Raw genomic sequence first — 18,747 nt, forward strand, 5'->3', positions numbered from 1 at the left:
TATCCTACCGATAAAAAAACTAAAATTCAAACTCTTTAAAAACACGACAAAGTCAGACGAAATCCTCTATTCCCGGCCTTAAGACCAAGACCTCGATATTCACATTGGAGTAGAGAGCCCTGAGTTTTTCCCTGATGCGACCAAAACTCGGCCTACCAGATGGATCTGCCTCCCAGCAGTCCAGCATTAGGTCGTGGATCGCTCTGGGGCAGTTTTTCAGCTCCGTTGGAGGCAGTCTGTAACCCTCCTTGACACGGAATAAACACTCTAGGGGAGCCATGTCTGGTGGGGAGAAAATGTAACGTGGTAAATAAAGATTTTTATCGTTCAACTTTTTCGGTTTAAGTTCGAAAGTTACGCTTTCTGTGATTTTCTAGTTTTTCTAGTCTTATTGCATCAATAAACGACAGGTTCGGTTAGTCTGCGATGGCTTTCGGTGTACTTAAGTAACTCTATTTACTTAAGTAATAGCATAAGTTTACTTAAACAAAGCGTTAAAAATCTTATCTAAACAAAGTTTTACATAAATTAATGCTTGAGCAAATTGCTACTTTAAGAAAGCCTTGCAGTGCAATCTTTATTTGGCAAAGCCTTACCTAGCTAAGATAATGCCCTTAAGTACATTCGAATTTATGACGCACCTGCGTAAGGCTCCTGGCCGCCCGAAAACATTTCAAAGAGTAAAACTCCGAAACTCCAAACGTCAGATTTCGACGAGAATTTCCTGAAAATGGCGGCATCAGGGGAAGTCCACTTTATTGGGATTTGTGCGGTATCTTGTAAAATAAACAAAACTCGTTGTAGAAGGATTTAAAGAATAATCATTTCGTTTCGTGTTTTTTGTTAATTTTGCAATTCAGTCTGTTGCAGTAATGTTGCGACTATTCCTATATATTAGAAAATTTTCTGTTTTTTTCGATCAACGCAAAATTTTACCTGTGCTGTATTATACAACACACTTCACTCTAAAACGTTACACTCCTTAACTGGCACAAAGCCAGTTCGTTATTTATCGAACCAGGTAGACCCGGGTATAAGAGAAGGTTGCGCATATTTCCTATAGTAAAATAATGAAGTTGCCATAAGTACAACATTTTCTATTGTCTAATTTAACTGGATTTTTAACGGAACAGTCCAAGTCCAAGCCTTGCGCAAATGACGTAAGATCAAGTTCTATCATTTTGGCCGAAAGACTTAGACCAAGTCAAATATTTAGATCATTACAACACTGTCATAAATACTAAGACTGTCAATGTTGTAATGACAATCTTAAAAAAACGAAACGCAGCTTTACCTAATCAAAATCCGTGTTTAGATTGTTTTAATTTACTTTTAATAAACTAGTATTTTTTAACCTTTTAAAATATAACTTGTTTAACAAAATGAAAAAAAAGTCAAGTCATTTAAAGGCAGTGGCATATATAAACTTAAGTCAAACCATTAAATTAATTTATTACAACACTGCAATTATTTAATGAATGTCAAATCTTATCATGCTATTTGTTTTGCATTTTGTATTTACCTTACGTGAAATAATTCTCAAAATGGAACGTGTTCAACGATTTTGTAAGTTTACCATATGTTCAGGTACTAATTGTATGACGTTTATGTTCAGGTACTAGTTGCATGACTTTGGCTTGTAATGCTATTTGTTTGAAACGACTCGACTTGGACCTAAATGAATTTTGCGACGTTTTAACCCTTTTTAAAATAGCCAAATTTCACCATAATGGGTTATTTTTGAGATAATATACATCGTCATTTTTTCACCTTCCGTTGCTAGAAATTCGCCGTTGGTGAGAATCTCAGCCGTGGAAAAGTTTGAAATCTTAGGCAGAGAATTCTTGGAGACGAAGATGTTCTTTGCTTGCAGATTACGAAGAACGATGCCTTTAGCTTGAAGATACATCATTGCACTGGAAACCTGGGTAATTCAAAGACCAATGTTGTAAACAAGTCATTTCTAAGTAAAATTCAAGTCTTTTTGAATTTAAAGCAAGTCAAATCCAATTCAAGTCCTTGTCATAAAAATTAAACGTTAAGCTATTAAGTTTGGCTAACCTCAACTACAAAGCAACAAAGCGAAACAAATAGCAATCAAATTGTTTTTTGTGCAAAACTTAAGATCAATAACCCAATATCTTAGTGAACAATACTCAATAAAATCAATTCATTTGAACAAGTCATTCGTTCGAAAGATTAAGTCGAGTCCAGCCAAGTCATTTGTCCAAATGAATTGAATCAAGTCAAATTAATTAGCCCTAAAAACCTTAATCAATTCATTTCGGAATAGAGACTTGAGTGCACTTAAGTAAAGTCTAATTATTTTACAAAAGCTACTTTTCAAGCCATTTGAATACAGTGACTTAAGTCAAGTTATTTGAATACAGTGACTTAAGTCAAGTCATTCAAGTCATTGTAACACTGCATCAGAATCCCCAGACCTGTTCGGCAAAGTATATCTTCTCCATCTGCCCAGCAAGGTGATTCCCCTTCAAACAGTCAAGCAGACTCCCCTTTTCCAACCACTCGGTCACCACGTAAGTCTTGTCTTGTGAGGCCTGCAAGAATAACAACGATTAACATAGAAATATTGAGTTTGTAGGCCTGTCTTTATCACAAATGCGCGCTCTAGAGAAGGTCATCACATGACCAAGTCCATTTGTATAATTTTTTTTCACATTTTTGTTTTCAATATTCGAACCGGCTGTGTTACCGAGAACAACGTAACGTTATTACACGCATTGCCAGTACCTACGTTACATTATCACACGTGTTAGACATACGTACGAACGTTAATACACGTATTGGAACTATGTACTTAGCGTTATTATACGTATTTGACATATATAACGTTATTATATATGTCAAATATATGTATATGTCATATATAACGTTAGCCTGCATAGCTCAGTTGGTAAAGCGACGGTCCCGGGTGACCGGAGGTCGTGAGTTCGAACCTCACTACAGACTAGTTGTTTTTCTAGCCTGCTCTGTTTACATCATTGATCGACAGATTCGGTGAGTCTGCAATGGCTTTCAGTGTATATAACGTTATTACACGTATTTGACATGATACGTACGATATTGGACAAGCCGTAGAAGTTGATAATGCTCTCGTGCTGTAATCGTCCAAGCATGTCGGTATGACGTTTCCAGCGCGGGCCCAGGGCGCTTTTTACTTGATTGACAACCGTGACATGAACGTCAATGCCTTCATCCCACAAACCTACATTGAAAATCATGTTTCACTATTCCCTGTGTGTTTTAATTTTATGTTAAAAAAGTGTTTTACCATAAAGAGAGCGGTTTAAAAAACATAATAAAAGTTTAAAGTTTAAAAAAAATAAAATAAATAAGAAAGAAAACAAAGAGCAGTAGAGAGTTTTGGATCTTCTCTGATGATTTAAGTTTAAGAAACTACAATCATAGACCCAGGTTTAATACTTTTTTAGTCAGGATGTTGGTACGTTCTAAACTTTTTATTTCCTAAAATTATTTTGGGCTAATACGTATTTCTATACAGATAAGTTTATAGCGTTGAATGCATTTTTAAACAATGTAACCTACCTATTTTACAAATTATTGCACAAGCGTAGCACTGTTTACGATTATAAATACTTTAACTTGTTTCTAATATATGCGGCGAAAATTCATTTTAACCTATGTAATTTAGGCAATTAGGCAAATTTACAATATTCGTCACTTTAACACTATTTTTGACGCCAATTTTGTGACAATAACTTTGCATATTTGATAAAATGGATTAACTTAGATTAAAGCAAGAGTAAAAGTTAAATTTATTTTCTAACCGGAACGATAAAAATAGAAGCATTTGCAATATTAGTTTAAAGCAGGGGTTCTTAAACTGTTATTACCGCGGACCCCTAAATTTTTTTGACGTCGCGTGGACCACGAAAGGCAATTTTTTTTCAAATGACGTCACAAATTGACGTCACAATACAAATAAACTTAATAAATCTGTTGATTTCGGTCTAAAAAAATGTGAAAGTGAAATGAAGTCTTAATACAGTTAGTGCAAAACCGTTTTTTTATTTTTTAATTAAAATGCTTTCTTTGAAAAAATGATTACTTTTAAATATACACTAATATTTCAATTAAGCCTTCATGGACCCCCTAAAACTAATTTACGAACCCCAAGGGTCCATGGACCCCAGTTTGAACCCCTGGTTTAAAGACATTCAAGGAGGTGTCGGGATGGCCTGTTAAAAAATTCATAATTACTTTTTCACAAAACAATTCTTAGTTGTACGGCGTATATCTGCGAGCAATATTTTACCATAACGCGGTTCCCGACCGTTCCAGCTTACTTTCAGCATTGAATAAAGTCAGATTGACTTACATCAGTGTTAACTACCTTGCCATATCTATCCTTTGTTAATAAGAGGTAGGCTTTTTCTAAAACTTCAATAATTTTGAAAGTTTTGATTTCCTGCAAATCGTTCGATTGCTTTGTTTTGGTATACACATCAATTAATTGTATAAAAAAGTCAGTAAAAGACTCAAAAATAATATTTGTTTTTTGCTCGAAACAAGCTGAAAACCATTGTACGCTTGATACAGTTTGTTTAGTTTTGTGGTTGTTTGTCGGGCAAATATATACTTCTTTTAATCAATGCGTTCTGACTTGAATGCCAATTCTAATGGCAAATGCAGACTTGGACTAGGACTTGACTTTCTAACTTGGACTAGGACTTGGCTTTCTAATTTGTTAAAAACGACTTTACTTCGACTAAAGTCGTTTCAAAATGTTAATTACCTTTCCATATCTCGTAAGTCTTCTCGGCTGCAATTTGTTTGGTCAGCGCGATTTTGTCAGGGTCAATGCTTCCAGAATTTTCCGTAGGGGTGTCCCCGCCATCTTTCGGGCAAGGCCTTGTCAGTTGGGTATTGTGAACGAGCTGGTGACCTGCAAAATTTGAACGAAAACACGTTGTTACGTCACAAGTAACCATATATTAACTTATTAAATCTGAATCAGTAGTTCTAAACCTGTTTTCTTTCATAGGCCATTTCGGTGCACAAAAACTGGTTCAATAAGTTTTTGTGAAAAACAAACAAACTATAAAAAAGGTTTAGTACAAAAAACAGTATGAAATAAAGAATATTTATTGAACCAGGCATTACTGAGAACTTCCTGCTGAACAATAAATTTACATTTCATATACATTTCTTCTCAGTTCCTTTCCAATCCGTTATTCCTGCAAATTAAGTATAGTGACACAAATGAAACTCAATTCTTTAATAAATTTAGCTTTTTTTAAATTGGTATGTGGCCCATCTCATAGTTTGACTTATCTTTTAAAAAGCTTCACTTTACAATCATTATTTCCTTTACATTGGCATTTTACTTTCAACCGACCATTTCCTACTGCAATAACACCATTTAAAATATATAAAATTGGTCTTCCGGCAACAGTATATATATATATTAAAAATATTTCCTTGAAGAGAAATTTTACATTTGATGCAATGCCTGGCAGCAACAGTATATTTATTTAAATGTATAATAAGTACAACAAAAGAAGCTCCATATAAACATTTGAATAGACCTAGGGGGTGGAAATTAATATTTCTATTGGTTTCCGTTTTAGGAATATAACCAAAGTCCAACAAATCGAAACCTACCTTTGTAAAACGCTACCAGGGCTGAAACATTGAAAAACTTGATGCTGTTTCCGATGTAACAAAGGTTGTTGGCCACTTCGACCTTGTAATGCTTCACTTGACCTTGACCATTCTCCTCAACGTACACAGAGAGGGAATAGTGGGCTGTCATAGAAACTTACTTTAACAGGTTGGGTGAGAATTTTTCAGGTGTTTATTGAGTAAAGCCGCGTTTTAGGTTATTTACTAATTAAAGTAAGGTGGCAAAGATGACCAGACCCTTGTAATGTTATTTTTAAGATTCGTATTATTGGTAATTTAGTATTGTTTACGACTGTATTAAAGCATAGGTACGTTTTTACATCGTGTAAGGAGAAATTGCTACTTGAAAAGTAGAATCATTGTTAATCTCCTACAATTAGTTCTGTTTGTATGAAAACTCTTGATTTAAAACTACAATCAAAACAGCTTGTTCTTTCAAATGTGTCAAAAGTAGACTTTGAATTACTTAACATTATTGCACATTTCACTGTAACATTATAATAGTAATAGAGATGTCAAATCTTACTGTTGCTGTCGCTGTCTCTAACCATAAACATTCCAGGGTGAGCATACCGTTCCAGCAATTCAACTGCTTTCGGACGACCGATTTTACCAAAGTACCACCTGAAAAACATACTTTGGTTCTTTACAGCTAACTCTCATAAATATGGCCTTCAAGTTACATCTCTATTTGAAGAGTACAATGGCGGGTTTTGTTCTTGTACCTCTATAACTTTCTAAATTTAATCATAAATTAGTACTAATATTCATGAATATTAAGATTCATATTTTACACACATAATTATGATTTACAGTGCACTCGTTCAAATCATAAGGCTACCATAACGTTAGAGTGGCATTTGTTGTTAGTATCTATACTTCAGGACATTTTGGATGATGTTTTTCAAATAATCGAAAGATTTTTGTTAACCAACGACTAAACAAAAAAAAACTTTATGCGTTTCGATTTTCATTTGTTTTACTAGTTTGAGCTTAGAGTAATGACGTCATTTTTGTATCCAATCGGATCTCGGTACATTTTGCCCAAAGTATCGGTTATCGGCATCGGAATAAAATGTAAAGTTTGCGATATCCCAAGTTGGCAATGACTTGACCAGCACGTGTGATGTGCATTTGTCAAAAATAACTAAATTTCTATATAAGCCAATTCAAACTACAATGCTACTGGCCCGTATTGTCTTCCACAAACTCACGGCTGTCTTTCGAGCTCTGCTTTATATTTTTCCGAGGTCAGTTGCAAGTTTAGGTTCTCTCGACTGGGAATGGTCGGTGGGGGCCTGTTGGAAGGGGGTGTAGTGGGGGTCGGAGTGTCTATAGAGGGTCGGATAGGTTCGGTTGAGATTGGGTCGCGATCGGCGTCGGCTGTTTCTGACAAAAAGTTTTTTCCATGTTAAGTATTTTTATGATTTTGTGATAGAAGCGTTCACCTGACAAGATTTAAAATTCATTTTATTTATTTAATTTTTAATTTTTTTCTAATTGTATTAGGTTTATACGAAACACCCTGCAACATTGCGACAAAAACGCAAAAATAACACATAGACAGCGAAGAGAAAAATGGCTCCTCTTTGTATTGTTTCTTTTTTTGCTTTGAAGTGTTTAGTTTACTTGAAAGCAAAAAGGTTTACAGTTGCTAGTTTCGCAATCAAGTTTTGTTTTAAACTTCAAAGTAGTTGTATTTAGCTTTTATCTTGAGAAAGAATTGTTTTTGAATTTATACTAAAACTAAAATAAATCGTTCAAAATTACCACTCTTGCCATCCACAGTAGCACCCTGATCGACCGCCCCAATCGTTGTGGATGTTCTGTTCTCTTCCTGCTCAGAATCGTTCAGCTCATCCGACTGAACATACCCGTCATCGGATTTATCTGTTGCTTCTTCAACCTCGCGACTCTCTTGCGACGCCTTGCGGTCATCGCTGTCAGCAGCTGGGGTGACGTCATCCTTGGATTCTGTGACGTCATCCTTAGATTCTGTGAGGTCATTTTGGCCGGGTTCTGGATTGGTTTGTGGTGGGGAGGCCCGGTCATTGCTGTGGTAAAATAGATTATGAACCGTTTACAAATTGTGAACGACGCTCAACGGTTGTATGAGGTTGCAATACTTAGTATGCAGAGTTGAAACGACTTAAATTGAGCCCTTTGGACAAATGACTTGACTTAAGTCTTTTGGAAACATGACTTGGGATGAAAGAAGTGCTTTCATCAAACATTGGTTTATAAAATTTAATTTTTTATATAAAAAAGTACATAAACAATTGGCTTTTTACATGTTGCGTTTTGTGTTACATTTATTACAGTTATGGTTCATATTCAGACGAGTTCGCAAATTTTAATAGTTTAAGTTCAATTCTTTTGACTAGTAGTAATACCCCTTTATAGGACTTGACTTGGAGTAAGCTTCTTTAAAAATGACTTAACTGGGACTTAGGTCATTCCAAAATGACTTGTTACAACATTGTTAGTATGAGCAAACGTTTCGGCAATTTGTTAGTATGTTTATGGATATGTTTAAAATCAGTGATTCAAGTACACTTTAGTCAAGTCATCGACAGCAAAGGCATTAAAACACTTGTACATTATTATTTCTCTTACGACTTGCCAGACCTATTTTTCGGCTCCCAGTTCACGTAAGTTTGCTCAATTTGCTCCTCTCTTTCTCTTCTCATCTCTTCTCCCTCATCATGGTCTCCCCTCCCCTGCTCCAAGTCCCCTGGGGAGTTTGCTCCGTTTATTGATGACGTTATCTCATCTTCCTCCTCTTCGGCTTCGTCAGGGCCGTTTCTGACGTCATTGATGACGTAGAATGTGGGGGAGGACAAATCTCTCTCGTGCATGACCATCGGGGATAAGCCTGTTTCTGGTCTGAACCCCAATGCCCAACCTTGCTGAGTGGAGCTTTCATCCGGCTCAATTTCGACGTCGCTTTCGTCCTGATCGCCCTCTGCGCTACCCATTTCCTCCGCTTCGCCTTCTTCGTCGTAAGAATCGGAATCTTCAGGACTTTCTGCTGTTTTAGGGCAGGGCCGGGTGAGGGCAAAGCTGCTGTCGGCCATGTTGCCTGCGTGCGTGAAAATAAGTATTAAACTTATACAAACCTACGAAAGAACGTTTTGCAGCATTTTGTTTTATTAAATAACGAGAAAAGTGTATTTTAATAACTTATATATTTGAAACCCATGAAAGCATGGGTGAATATATTTTAAGTGTAAAGTTCTTAAGTCCTTATTAAGCTTAATAAAGTTAGTAGCCTAAGCAGCGGTAAAAGTATTTTTCAACATATACTGTCGTATAGAAAGATGAATAAAAAACACATTTCAATGCAAGTTTAAAGCTGTACCGATTATCTTAACACGCTTAAAGTAGTTTACGATAGAGGTTTGAAAAAGTAGTGAAAAATGGCTATCAGCAATCGGTAAATGTAGTTTGAAACAAGTATGAAAGCATAAACAAAATAAGTTTTTCTTACGACTCCACAAATAAACGGGAACCCACGTAAATCAATAGTTTTAAATCCAGCTTTCCAAAACGCTTGTAGTTTAACATGGGTGAAACTTTTTGCAACGGATTACGTTTCTTAATTGAGGAACGAGTTTTAAGCGATATAGAAAAAGTAGGGGAAAAATAAGAACTGGTTCTAAAATACTCAAAAACATCTCCAGATAGAAATATATTTCGAAATACTTTTACTCCAGCAGTAAAATTGAGTTAAACTGGCGCTCCAGTAAAATACTTTTTGCACGTTAAAGTTCAGTTGTATATAGGTGGTCAAACCGAACGATAGCCTTGTGTTTTCAAAGGTTGCTTGTTTATACGTCACGTTATGACGTTACTTTGTGACGTCATCCCTAAACATTTTTACGCGTTCAAAGAAGAAAATTTTTCATCGTTCTAGTTAAAAACTAATTCTATCAATTGTAAAGTTACTGTTATCAAAACGTAGGTATATTTAATATAACAAATTGCTGGAAGAGACAAAGCCTGGATCAACAGTACAATTGTAAAGTGCATGAATTTACCGACTAAGAGCTATTGTGTTTACAGTAACTTTTATGATGTATTTGCTTATGCCAGAGATAATTGTCTATGCGAAGCAACGCTGCTCGCACCAAAGTGTTAAATGCTAAATGGCCTGTTTCTGCAGTCAGCAGTTAGATTGTCTGTAGCTATTTAAGACCGCTATCCGCTTGTAAACTAACTTCTTCTTTTTTAACGACTTGCTGTTCGCAACTTTGATATTTGCAAGTAGCATCTCCTATATGATAACTTGTCCGCCGACTATAGTTTCAACTGGGTGTTCGCTTATCAGATAATACCATTATTAATCACTAGAAGCATTGTGGTTGGTTAACGAGTTATACGCACGCAACCTTCAAGTCAACTTAAAACTATAGAGTCAGGAGTTCAACAATTAAACTCGTGACCCACACATTCATCGGTTCTACTTTCAGATCTGTTTATTCTCTTTAAACCTGGCGTAAATTTTGCCGAATAATTTACTCTACCCCTCTCATACTCTGATAAAAGCTGATGAGTGCCTTCATGGACTTGAACCTTCGTCCAGGATGGATCCAGAAGCAGCTGTTGGGAAGACACAGGATCTTGTGATGACTGATGTGGAAGCCGTCGTTGCCGAGAAGTTTCACAACAGATAAGGAGTAAGTCCCTATAGGAGTAAAACTGATTTTTACGATTTTCAGGGATACCATACACAAGTTAGTAGAAATAATAAAAGCACATTTAGAGCTTGGTAACAGTTACCCACTTTTATACGGGCTTTGATATTTCCCAGGAGTTACGTACCTTAGCGTAAAACTGATCTTTAAATTTTTCAGTGATATCATACACAAGGTAGTATAAATGTCAAAAGCCCATATAGAATTAAGTAACCGTTATTTCTTTGTATATGGGCTTTGATAATTCAACAGGCTTTGATATTTCCCCAGGAGCAAATGCCTAGTAGTAAAACTATTCTGTAAGGATCTTAAAGAAATACAATACACAGGATGCACTAATTTTACTGCGAAATAAAGCAGACTGGACACATTATCCTTTATAGATACTAAAGAAACAGCACAGATGCCTAACATACCATTGTAAGGCTGCAATACACAACGTAGTAGCAATATCAAATATTTGAGTAGGTAACAGTTACTTTCTTCTGTTTGGGCTTTGATATTTCTAACACCTAAAATTAAAACCTCCAACCATTATGCTGCTAAATACACAAAGTGCAGTACATAGGTGAGAAACAAACCAGACGGGAGACATTATACTTTTTCATAAATTACATAGTATTGGTATGTCCGATAATATCGGGTCGGAGCCGAGGCCCGACGTTAAGTGGTAGTATCAATACAAGGCTGGTATTATAATAAATACCTGGAAAAAGTACAGCCCGCCAAGTAATTTTATTAGGCCCTCTACGAAAAAGTAACCTGTTTTTTTTCTTAGTTTTACAAAATTGTTTTCAATAAATTGCACTTCTAAGACATTCTTGCCCTAGAGCATTTCAAGTCGAATGTTTTAAACTTAACTTTATATTATGTGTATTTTAAATCGCCTTTTTGATTGGCCCTTCAAGTAATTTTATGTTTTAAAATATTTTCCCGCCTCTGGGCAGAGGATTTACTCGAATATTCCACTTTTGCCAAGAATAGGAAAAGCGAAATATCTGCCCCAGCCAACCATCTCCTTGAATGTATTTTAACTGGGTTTTCAGTTTATTTGTGCACTACATCTAGGGATAAGCTTAGGCTTCCCCAAAGTTACTGTTTTAAATGACCCATTATGACGTAATTTTATGACGTCATCTCTTAAAATTTCCTTGCCTTTTAGTAAAAAAAAATTTTCGTTCCGCTAAGATTTTTTTTCTACTTTGACCCTGCTTTATTTTTACTGTAGCATCTAACCCGGTAAAAAATAATGCTGCTTTACCCTGTTTATTTCAGTATAGCATCTTACCATGGGCGCCGGCAGGGGGGACTTGCCCCCTCTGTAATTTCAAAATGCGATTATTAATATTGTTTAAAATTTTATTACTTCATAATTAGTAACTCAGTTTTAGTAAGTTACTAATGGAATAGTATTTATCTGTATATAAATTTTTTACCCAAAAAAATCGTATGATGTATACACATTAATATCACAAGTACTGAAGTTAAATTATGTGTACATATTTATCTTGTCCCTTCCTGGAAAATTTTCTGCGGGCGTCTCTGCATCTTGCTCGGTAAAAAGTGTTCTAGTGTCACCCCTGTTTATTTAACTACAGCATCTTACCCGGTGTTGTGTCGCTATCTCTCACGAGGAAGGTTCCAAGGCTGAGGTGATTCCCCAAGCATTCCTCGGCCCCGGCTCGACCGATCTTGCCAAAGTACCACCTGTGTTTAGAAAGACAAGTACAAACATTGTAAACCAAGTAAGTGGAAAAACCGTGAAGCATATTAAATGCCATGGGATTTTGAAGATTGTTTACTTTCACGTTTCTGTGTTATAAAAATACATTGGTGTTGCATCACCACAAGGTAATTTAAAAACTTTAAAAGGTGAAGGTTGAAGTTGTCAATATAGTAATTTTTAAGTTAGTTTCCAAATTATCTAAGAAAGTTTACGTCATATCTTATTACGAGACTATTTACGTCCTCCTAATTTGGCTGGTTGTAGACGTACAATGACAAAACAATGACCAAACAGAAGTAGGGAGCGTTTTTGTTACGTATTGAATACAAAGATGCTCACAGATAAGTATTTGCTTAACAACTGTGATTTAGCCCTTCTAAGTCGCTTTTTGGCCAACGATTACAGCCTACCTATCAAGTTTCTCTACTCGCTCCTCTTTGAGCCTGTATAGCTCAGTTGGTCGAGCGACGGTCCCGGCTTGACCGGAGGTCGTGAGTTCGAACCTTACTACAGGTTAGTTTTTCTAGCCTGCATTGCTTGCATCATTGATCGACAGATTCGGTAAGCCTGCGATAAGTTTCAATGTACTATCCGTATCAAATAGTTCTGAAGATAACGGCTTGAGGTTGTGCTTAGACGTAGAATGAATTTGAAAGCTCATTCTGCAGTAACTGGAACGTTCATATACTGCACACAATGTGTATTCTCTGTTCAAGCCCTTCTAGAGTTGTAACAGCAATAACAACGGCACACATTATATATACAATACACCTTTCGAAAGGCATCCATGAAACTTTATATAAGTAGGCAGGCTTTTGCGTAGGTCCCGAACAAAGTATTTCTCCACTTTCAACATGCTTGTTAAACTCAATTCTACGTTAATAATAACGGTTATGCAATTATCGAGTTAACATAAAAAAGAATCCAAATGAAACTCACAACATTGAGACTTCTATGTGACCTAATTAAAAATCGGTGTTTACTTACTTTTCGTTCTGAAAATCCAAATCTTCACTCTCCGATTCTGCAACAAAATTAAACGTAAGATTTTCACTATTTTGTTTGAAATGTTAGACAAATTGATAGACAAACTATTAAAACTGGTGAACTTTTACGATTTTTATGAGAAGTGACTCATATAGCAATCTTATCGTTTAACATGCACAAATTGAGATGAAGGACCCAGTTTTACAAAACTAATGCTGAAAACACTTTATTTCAACCCAAGTCATTTTGCCCAAAAGACTTAAGTCAAGTCAAGTCATTTGTCCAAAAGACTAAAGTCAAGTCAAGTCATTTAGCCCAAAAGATTCAAGTCAAGTCAGCTTAAAACAGTGCGTCAGTATACAAACTGGTTATTAGGCATTTATCGGACATCCCGAATCGTAAGTCGATTGCTTTAATTTCCCGAATGAAGTCACGATAAGCAAGGCAGCGGTTTTACTTGTTGGGCGTCAATGGCTCGAACTCCGGAAACCGCTCGGCTATCTACTCGCCCGTTCATTTGTGTACACTTAACTCCGGGATCTATTGACGGGGCATTGTTCCAGGCGCGTACACGATGGGAACGGAAGGATCTCAGCGTCGGTTTGCATTGACCACTTTTCGTTTGACTGATTCGCGAAGTGAAAATAAAGGACTGGTTAATAAGGCTCGAGGCCGTTGAGACCACAGCTAAGAATTGATTTTTGCGACCAGTATGGCAAACAAGTCATTTTAAGATGAAGTCCAAGACAAGTCATTTGACTCCATAAGTTAAGTCCAAGTCGAGTCTTTTTGTTCAAATCATTTTACCAGAACGACTTAAGTCAAGTCAATATAGCCCTGATAAACACAACAAGTTTGCCCGCCGACTTATTAATATTGTTAGTTTGGTAAAATAGTACAAATAATCCAGTATCATAAACAAAACTATTAATGTATTTTATCTAATAGCGATTGTCTTGAGTTACGAACCAGCCCAACATAAAACTCTGCAAGTACCAAATCAGAATTCCACCAAATTGCTGCCGAACACCATTTAAAAAGATTATTCTCACCAAGTTCGCTGTATTCTTGGTACAATTGAGCCATTCTTGCGCAGAATGTACGATGTGGCGTTCACAATATTTCACTTGTGTGACTTCATGTATTCTCAAAGTGTAAAACTCATACCGAAATCTTAACGTGTCCTCCTGCAAAACGTTTTCAACAAAGAATGTACAAAAATAGTTAACTCATTTGTCTATCGAAGATAAAACGTTGTGCCGAATTACACGCGGTAAATTTGCTCGCTACTAAATTAAAAAGCACTAGACCAGGGGTTCTTAAACTTTTTTTACCGCGGACCCCTAATTTTTGTTTTGGCTTCGCGTGGACCGCGGCAGGCAAGAACTTTTTAAAGATGACGTCATAAATTGACGTCACAATACAAATAGACTGCTGAAATCTGCTTATTTCGGTCCAAAAAGTGTGAAAGTGAAATGAAGTCTAAATACATTCAGTGCAAAACTGTTTTCTTTTTAATTAAACTCTTTTCTTTGAAAAATTGACCACTTTTTGAATATACACTAATATTTCACTTTTAAATAAAAACTAATATTTGCCTTCATGGACTCCCTAAAACTAGTTCACGGACCCCCAAGGGGTACATGGTCCCCAGTTTAAGAACCCCTGCACTAGACGAAATAACTAGAGTTTCACAGACTGGTTAAGTTAAGGATTTTACAGCCTTCGGGATATTTTGTAAAATATTTGTAAAAGTTATGCGGATACAAGAAAAGGATATTTACTACTTTGAAAAACGTTTGTTTTTAAAAGCTAACTTCACAAAAAAATCACTGACAAAATATTCGGCGTTGTAAAGACTATACGGTTATTCTATTTATGATTTAAAAGTATAACCTAAATTTCGAGCGTTACTATAGGTAAATTTCATGCAGATGTATTACATGCTACGTATTTAACAACAGGCCTTACACACGTGTTTCCACCCGGAAGGTATAGCTAATATAAGTGACGCATTACACGCGGATTGGAGCTCTGGCGTTGGTAGACTAATTGTTATTACTATCATACAAAGAGAGTTTAGTATTTAAAGCAGCCCTATAACTACTACACTTGCATACTTGGGTTCTTTACCAGCCACAATAAATCTTACAAAAAATCCTAAGACAGAAAATCAACAAAAAACTCTTCAACTCATAGTTAATGGAATGGGGGTACACCTACAGTTTTTCTGCTTTGAAATCTGTTTCCGGTTTAGTAGCATGTCTAAGGATAGCAAATCAGCTTTCACTTCTTAAATAAACCATTATATCCATTATGCAAGACTTTCTATTGCATTTGAATGAAGCCAGCCACAATAAGGTTGAAACAATAGAAGTCACAGCCCTTGAATTAACTTCCTTATTAAGAACTGTTGACGTGCTTTACCCCTCTTCGTTATTTCCTTGTGCCCAATTTGTGCTAGCGGTTTTACCAACTTGATTGTCGAACCTTCAATTGGTTTACTTAATCGTTTACAAGTACAATAAACGCAGCAAAGGCCACAGTTATTTGGACTGGACTAGACCATATTTTTTGTCTACCATTCAAGTTCTTACGACAAAGTCCCATTTCATGCCAAATCCATATGTTTTAGGCTAAGGCTGAATTTCGTGTAGGCCTTTGAAACTACATTTTTTTCACGGGCAGATTTCTTATCTAAACCCATATTTTCTGCCTGGTGTCTGTATAAAGCTGTGGTATTTTTACCACGGTTTCCTTATCTTAGACCCTAACCTATGATTTTGTCTTTAGACCTTAACAATTTGTCTAAGCTTAATTTCTATGGACAAGGATACATTTCTTGTCTTAGGTCAGATTTTTGGCCTTGACCATGGTCTCGTTTAAAATCCAAGGCTTAGGTATTTTACGCAAAGCTATTTTTCTTATCCGGGGTCACTCTTTTGCCCGAGACCAAGGAACTAATCTATCTCAGGCCACATTATTTAGCCAACAACACACTATTTTTATCCAAGGATTTCTTATATAAGTCTTAGGTTGCTATCCGAGGCACAATATTTATTGTCCACACTGCTTCACTTCTAAACTACTTTGAAACAAATGTTAGGCAGGATAAGGTGTGACGTAATGCTTACTGCAGCTATGTATTTAGGTTAGCGTGCGGGTCAGCGTTTGGGTTGGTCAAGTGTTATTATTATTAATTTTCTCCTAGGTCAAAATATGACTAAAAAGACTTAATAAAATTTATTTCTTATCGTTTCAGTGCATTTAAACATTACGTCAAACCTTATTTTACCTTGTACTCAACATATGGTGAAAGTATTTACCGCTACACTTTCCAACTACAGATTTAGCAGCGATTCTATACTTTAATTAGAGCTGCAGTTGGCTCCAAGCGTCTAACTTGCTTCTTTTCCGCGAGGCTGGCGTCGCGAAGCTCGTTTGTTGCCTTCTGTGACGTCACGTTTCCGCCTTTTCTCGAAAGGCACTCTGGAGCGGCGAAGATTGACTAATTGCGCTCTGTCAACTTCTCCAACGCTCGGATGTTATCTCCACTGCCTCTGCCTACGCTTAGTCTATTGTTTGGTAGTAAGGCATCTTTATGAGGTCCTTGTGTATTTCTTGTGGCTGTGGCGTATTGTTTTAGTGGTTTGTAAGGTTTGTACTTTCAAATATGAGGCCCGTTTGACAGGGTTTTGTTATTTCTCTGCGCTTAAAGGATGTTTTACCGGTATAGTAATGCCTGACTTTTTCAGTTTCTATAGTCTCGCTTTAGCACAGGGGTTCTTAAACTTGGGTCCGTTGTATTGTGACGTTAATTTATGACGTCATTTTGGAGCATTTCGTCCATGCAAAGCAAAAAAAAAATTTAGGGGTCCGCGGTAAAAAAAGTTTAAGAACCCCTGCTTTAGCATAATGGCTTTTGTGTTTTGTATAATAAAAACGCGATTTAAAAGGGTTTAACCTTTATTTTAATCCTTATGGGGCTTTGCTCTATTTTTTGTGCGCTTAAGGTTGCATATTCTGCGAACTCAACCGAACATCATGCGACGCTTGTCGGTTTGAATTTAGCATGTTGTTTCTATGCTTTCACAACTTCATATCCTTTGTTTTCGATTTTGACTACCCAAAACTTTAGCTCACGACTTCCAACGTCGGATAAAACAAATATATCGGAAGAGCTAATGGTGCACCGCGAGGAAAAAAATAGGACTACGGTAATACTAATAAGACCTAAATGGCCAGAAAGGCCTATACAACATTTCACCCAACCCCAAACCCCAGCCCTAACTTCATAAGTAATTCCCCTAATAATTTCAACCCTAACCTAAATCCTAACCCCACCCATTATTTGTCCACCACTAACCCCAAATAAAGACAAACAATGCAGACAAAACAGCGGCGCCCTAGCGTCTTTCAAACTAGGGTGCCCAAAGAGGCCTATGTAATAAAAACTTGCTAGCAATCCAAGAGATATAGCAAGATACCAAACAAACTTTTCGCTCGTAAGGCCACGTTTTAAGTTTACCAGTTCGCCCTGGAGTAAAAAAGGTTAAGAAACACTTATCTGAATCCTGAATTTAAATAGAAATCAGCTTACGCATGTTTAAAAAAGCGTCCGTTTATTTTTATTTTTTCGGTTTCGCTTTTAGAACGCAACAGTTTTGAACAGGGTGCAGCAGGCAATCGATTGATTTTGTTAAGTCTTTGCGGAGGCATCTCGTGTGCTATATAATGGGTGCCGTTATTGTTGGCTAGTATAAAAACTAAAATTATTACTAATACTGACACTTACCTATTACTTACACCAAAACAAAAAGGCGAAAATGTTGACCTTCTGACGATGCGCAGTTATAACTCGGGCCCACCTCCCTGTGGCGGCACCATCTCCCTTTGGGAATGGTTGTCCTGAGGAGGGCCTGAACCATTACTGACACTTCAGACATTCCCGGCATCCTTTTTGGCCAATGGGAAGACAAAGCCACTACCCTTTTACCTTTTATTTTACTATTACTTTCTTTGCTTTCTTTTAGTTAGCAAAAAAAAAAACAATACAAAAAAACAAACAGAATACACATTGTGTAGATGTTCGTTTTAGTAGCTGCGCTTAATTACTTTGTTCTGCGCTCTTACCAACAAAAGTAGAAAAAAAATTATTCGGCCTTAGTTCTTATTCACCACTACTTTTGCACACTAAACTTGAAAGAAAGTGGTCATACGACATGTAAAGATCAAATTTATTCGTTAGATGCTTGTTTCTTAATTATAACCGCTAAATAATTGCTCCAAATGTATCATCTTGCGTTAAAACAAACACGTACACACGAAAGTGGCGAGTTAAAATTAGCATAAAGCAATTCTTTCTTATAAACTATGGAAGACTGGCTTAACCACACCTTAGCAAATGTTATCCTATAAAGCGGGGAAGTCAAAAGTTCTAAGTATATAGGAAAGGTTGTGTCAATGCTTCAGGATATTACTGGCACATCCTACATTTTTAATTTTTACAAAAGAATAAACATTAGCTAGCACAACATAAATATTGACGTGAGGTGGTCAGCAGTAGCTTAATAGGAATGCGGGAATATACAACGATTGAGATAATAATAAAGCAAAAAAAAGGAACATTTTTACTTCAGTGATACATTATGGAATTTGTCGCAAGTA

General features: G+C 36.4%; 1 protein-coding gene across 1 annotated transcript; it reads right to left on the reverse strand.

Moving 5' to 3' along the window:
• LOC146157537 (uncharacterized) lies at positions 1–14,166 on the reverse strand. The gene is made up of 15 exons (XM_083388244.1): positions 14,133–14,166; positions 13,081–13,117; positions 11,974–12,074; positions 10,208–10,357; positions 8,299–8,752; positions 7,441–7,724; positions 6,885–7,059; positions 6,197–6,294; positions 5,650–5,793; positions 4,781–4,930; positions 3,084–3,229; positions 2,445–2,561; positions 1,771–1,924; positions 642–776; positions 1–282 (listed from the first exon to the last, which is right to left on the reverse strand). Exons 1-15 carry the CDS (start codon positions 14,164–14,166, stop codon positions 53–55), a joined length of 2,409 nt encoding a protein of 802 aa, XP_083244370.1. The 3' UTR covers positions 1–52.
• Positions 14,167–18,747: the final 4,581 nt, after the last annotated feature.

The sequence above is a fragment of the Ascidiella aspersa genome, chromosome 4 (genome assembly GCF_963924565.1).
Source record: "Ascidiella aspersa chromosome 4, kaAscAspe10.2, whole genome shotgun sequence".
NCBI classification, from domain to species: Eukaryota; Metazoa; Chordata; class Ascidiacea; order Phlebobranchia; family Ascidiidae; genus Ascidiella; species Ascidiella aspersa.

Bases quoted from the DNA above. Each gene is read 5' to 3' on its own strand.
- LOC146157537 (XM_083388244.1), bottom strand. From the start codon at position 14,166: ATGGCTCAATTGTACCAAGAATACAGCGAACTTG. The intron at 4,931-5,649 runs GTAGGTTTCGAT...CAAATTTTGCAG, and splicing joins CCTGGTAGCGTTTTACAAAG to GTCACCAGCTCGTTCACAAT. The intron at 3,230-4,780 runs GTAATTAACATT...TTTTCAATGTAG, and splicing joins GACTTACGAGATATGGAAAG to GTTTGTGGGATGAAGGCATT.